Source organism: Austrofundulus limnaeus, unplaced genomic scaffold (assembly GCF_001266775.1).
Source record: "Austrofundulus limnaeus strain Quisiro unplaced genomic scaffold, Austrofundulus_limnaeus-1.0 Scaffold399, whole genome shotgun sequence".
NCBI lineage: Eukaryota > Metazoa > Chordata > Actinopteri > Cyprinodontiformes > Rivulidae > Austrofundulus > Austrofundulus limnaeus.
The window spans coordinates 519,128-523,016 of NW_013952801.1; the positions used below are offsets into that span (position 1 = coordinate 519,128).

General features: G+C 37.9%; 1 protein-coding gene across 1 annotated transcript in view; it reads right to left on the reverse strand.

Moving 5' to 3' along the window:
• Positions 1–3,271, reverse strand: part of LOC106528731 (microtubule-associated serine/threonine-protein kinase 3) — a gene marked incomplete at both ends in the record, with an annotated part of 73,647 nt that extends 70,376 nt beyond the window's left edge. The window contains 2 exon segments of the mRNA XM_014023968.1: positions 1,310–1,391; positions 3,199–3,271. Of these exon segments, the coding sequence (XP_013879422.1) occupies positions 1,310–1,391; positions 3,199–3,271 (155 nt within the window).
• Between the last annotated feature and the right edge of the window lie 618 nt (positions 3,272–3,889).

Genomic DNA, 3,889 nt, shown 5'->3' on the forward strand with positions numbered 1-3,889 from the left:
TCCTTCGTCGCGGCGCTGTGAAGTATGCAGCCGACAAATTCGACCTTCGGAGGACCCGTCCTGCCGTTTTGGACACAGCCAATATATCAACTTGTTTCACCCCAAAAGGAGTGGGGAACCAGCCAGTCATCAGATCGTTTACTTGTACACATGCCACAGGGGCTTTATACAGACTTAATTGCTTTATAAAATCTACCAGAGATGCCGTATGTTAGTAAAATCTTGATTAACCCAGTCAAATGCCTTCTAAAAATCAATAAAACAAGCAAACGTATCTTTCCCTTCAAAAAGTCTGGCCCTTACTACTGATGAGAAAACATAAATATGGTCAATACAAGCCCTTTCTTTTCTAAAACCATTTTGCTCATCTGACAGTATATTATGTAATTCTATATACTGATTTAATCTGTCATTAAAGATACCTGAATATATTTTATAAACAGTAATGCCTCTATAGTTTAATGGCTCTCTGGCATCAGCCTTTAAAGATTTTYGTATTGGTTTTATTATTGACTGATACCACTGTCATGGAATGAATAATGGAGTTTGAGAAACAGGTCTGAAGGAGACAAGGCAGAAATTGAAATAGCAATGGTGCCTTAAGTGCTTCATTAGGGATCCCCTCAACACCCACAGCTTTATTTGATTTAGCTGCATTTGTTAGTTTTTGGACCTCCTCTAGTGTAATGTCATAATTCAACATATAGAAATATACTACCTAAAGCTAAAAATGGTTTAAATTTCTATATAAATATAGAGATGACATTTTTCCCTTCTCTCCTGCCCTTCCTTATCTTCCCTGCTTTGCTGCTTGGAGCTTCTCTACGTTTTCATCCAAAACCAGAAGTTATGGATATTTTTATTTTTATGGATTTGGTTAGCTGGTCTCTTAATAAATTTGTTGGAACAAAGTTTTTTCTTCTTCCATGGGAGGACATGTCAAAGGTGGGACCTCTGTTCTGGATATATATCTGGTTTCTGATCACTGGATTCTACAGATTGGCTCGGTGGTCTCCTGGTGTTTCTACAAAACAGCGTCGTTAGCTGTTCATCTCCTGGCTGCCTGACCGCTGTGAAGGATTGCTGTTCTATCAGCACTCAGACTTTTGCCTTGAGCGAGCTGGACTCGATCTGTAAGCAGTTCTGCTGAGAGTCTATTTTTTTAGGTTCAGTGTTTTTCCCCTGATTTGTGGCTGTAAGGCTATTACTACTTAAATGGAAACCAGGGAGGATAACCAAAATGACTGTAGAACCTCTAAATATTATTTTCTGCCCTTAAAACCAACATTAAACATGRGCTTTAACTTACAGAAACTGATGAACTGGGTTCATTGGTGCAGTATCCAGATGAAGGACCAGATGCCACAGACCACCTCCGCCCATCTGCCCTGCTGAAAAAAAAAACAAAAACAAAATATATACGTATATAAAATATTCTGTTTAGTGCTTGCTTTTGTGAAAAATCTACATCCTGTCGAGGCACTCCACGTTTTAAAACCTGATCATTTTGTATCTTCCCATGCAAATTTGTCTTTCAGCAGTTGGTGCTTCAGCCTGTCAGCATTTTCTTATCAGCCAGTGATGGACATGCACAGATAGACATTGGCTGGTGCTTGAGTTCCTGCCTTTTTTCCTTTTTCAAGTGCCTATGTCTGACGTTTTCTTTTCAGCGTAGGCCTTCCTGTAGCCCATAGTTTTGCCTGTTTAAAAGTGTACAATTAGTACCAGTGCCCTAAAAAATGCAATATTTTGTTCATTGTTGTTTATTCTTCACCACACACGCCCTGCACTCTCATGCGGTGTTGCTTTACTGAACACGCTGCTGGTTCAGACAAAGTAGCCTCTCCTACACAACAGAGAACCTGGTGACATCTAACCAGCAGATAATTTATCTCCRAAACCTCAGATGTTTTAAACTTCACTTGCATCAACTTCATCTCGTCTGTGAAGACAAACAACTTTTTTATTATCATAAACAGCAGAAAACTGATTGAGCTTATATACCAATTTCAGCATGTGAAGAAAAGAAAGACAGAGAAAAACATCCTACAGCAGATTCTGCTGTCCAGGTTAAACCAGCAGCAGCTAAAGAGGAGGAGAGGAGACAGACGGTGAAGAAAGGTCAACACCAGAGTCATGTTGAGGCAAGGACAAACTGTCCATGCTTACATTTGGTTTTAGTTATTTTTTAATAATATTATTATTAAACTATTTTTTTCTGTAAAAAAGTACCTTTATGGTAGGGCATGTGTCAAACTCAATTTTGAACTGTCAATTTTCTGTGATTGGCTTGCGACCTGTCCAGTGTGTACCCCGCCCCTTGCACAGGGACGGACTGACGGACAGACGGACTGCAGACTAACSAGCAGATCTAATCTGAGGCAGGTGTCCATTTAGGGAAAGGAAACTGACTGGGTGTGTCCTTATTTTATACCTCCAATTTGAGTGATTCCATATTTTTTCCTCAGAATTGTGGCCAATAAAAGTAACATTCACTGACTTCCACAATGTTTTCTCTTCATTTCTTTGAGTGTTCCTGAAAGCCAACAAGTTGCACTTTGGAATGGCCTTATTATTGTTTCATGTTTTTGATCTGAGTTTGTTTTACAGAATGAAATGTCTGAATGAGTGCTCATCAGAGACTGCTGATTCCAGACTTTTTGCCAGGGGTTGTATGTAAGGGGTGATAGATTTTTATACCTTTTTGAGATTGGTTTTTGTTTGCCAGTATTTYCTTTGATATTTCAGAAAAGCTGCTTGTTGTAGTTGATTGTTAAAAAAAACTGTTTTAATACAGCAGATAATGTATCTGCATTAAAATTATGGTTCCACTTGTGTCCATGGTGTGAAAAGGCCTCTCCAAAGCAAGCTCCCAGGCTGAATTTCAAACCCACCCCYCCSCTGACTATGCTGCAACATGTTCAAAAAAAGTAAGTTTTTCAAGCTTGTTAGACCAGTAAACTATAGAAAACAAATAAAAAATACAGCTGCTGGACAAGTAGTTAAACTGTTAATGATTTTCTTTTGATTATTTAGTCAACTCACTTTTTTTCTGAAGAAAACATTTATATAATTTTGACTTGTGTAATAAACTGCATTTCTGCTTTCCTGAATTTCAAGTTGATGTTGCTTGAAAAGAGCTTATATTATAGCGATGTGGCTATACTTGAGTGCAAGTTAATAAAATATTTGATTTACCTGCGGGCAAACTGGAAGTTGGATGAGGAGCTGGCAGAGAAATTCCTGGAGCTTTCTGAAGGACTGCTGCCAGCTGAGGGAGGAAAAAAGCAAAAGCTGTTTGAAAATGTCCCAGATGGCATGTGTCCATGCATAAACCTGCTGATTAATACACAACGAAGGTGCACAGSACAGGTAATTGTTTACCATAATCAAAGTGATATGGTCAAATGTAACGTGCAGTTATTTTGCTCAAAACTTCACAGTGAAACAAAACTTTTCAAACACAGTAAATATGTCTGCTTTATTTGATTTAGTGCTGTCCTAATTTGTGTTTGTATTAAACRGGCTAATGTCAGTGCCAGTTTTTCAATGTTTAATTTAGAATATTCTGGATCTACATACTGTTTTTCATTCCACATACTGAAATAAGACTAACAGAGAAGTTAAGTCAAAATCTGGCTGTCCGCAAAATATCTCAATAAAAATGAAATTTAATAAGTAGGGTACATTGTTCTGTAGACAAAGTTTACTTTATAAAAGTGTTGTCAGTCAGCAGGTTGACAGTTTCAGGAGCTGCTTGAGTAAAACTTCCTCCTCATTCTGCTTACAGGTCAAACATTTTTATTTAAATAAGAGTACTCTGTGTACATGACCTTTTTAAAGTTACAGTTTAGTGTTCTTAGGACTGAAGACTTTCTGAGGAAAGACG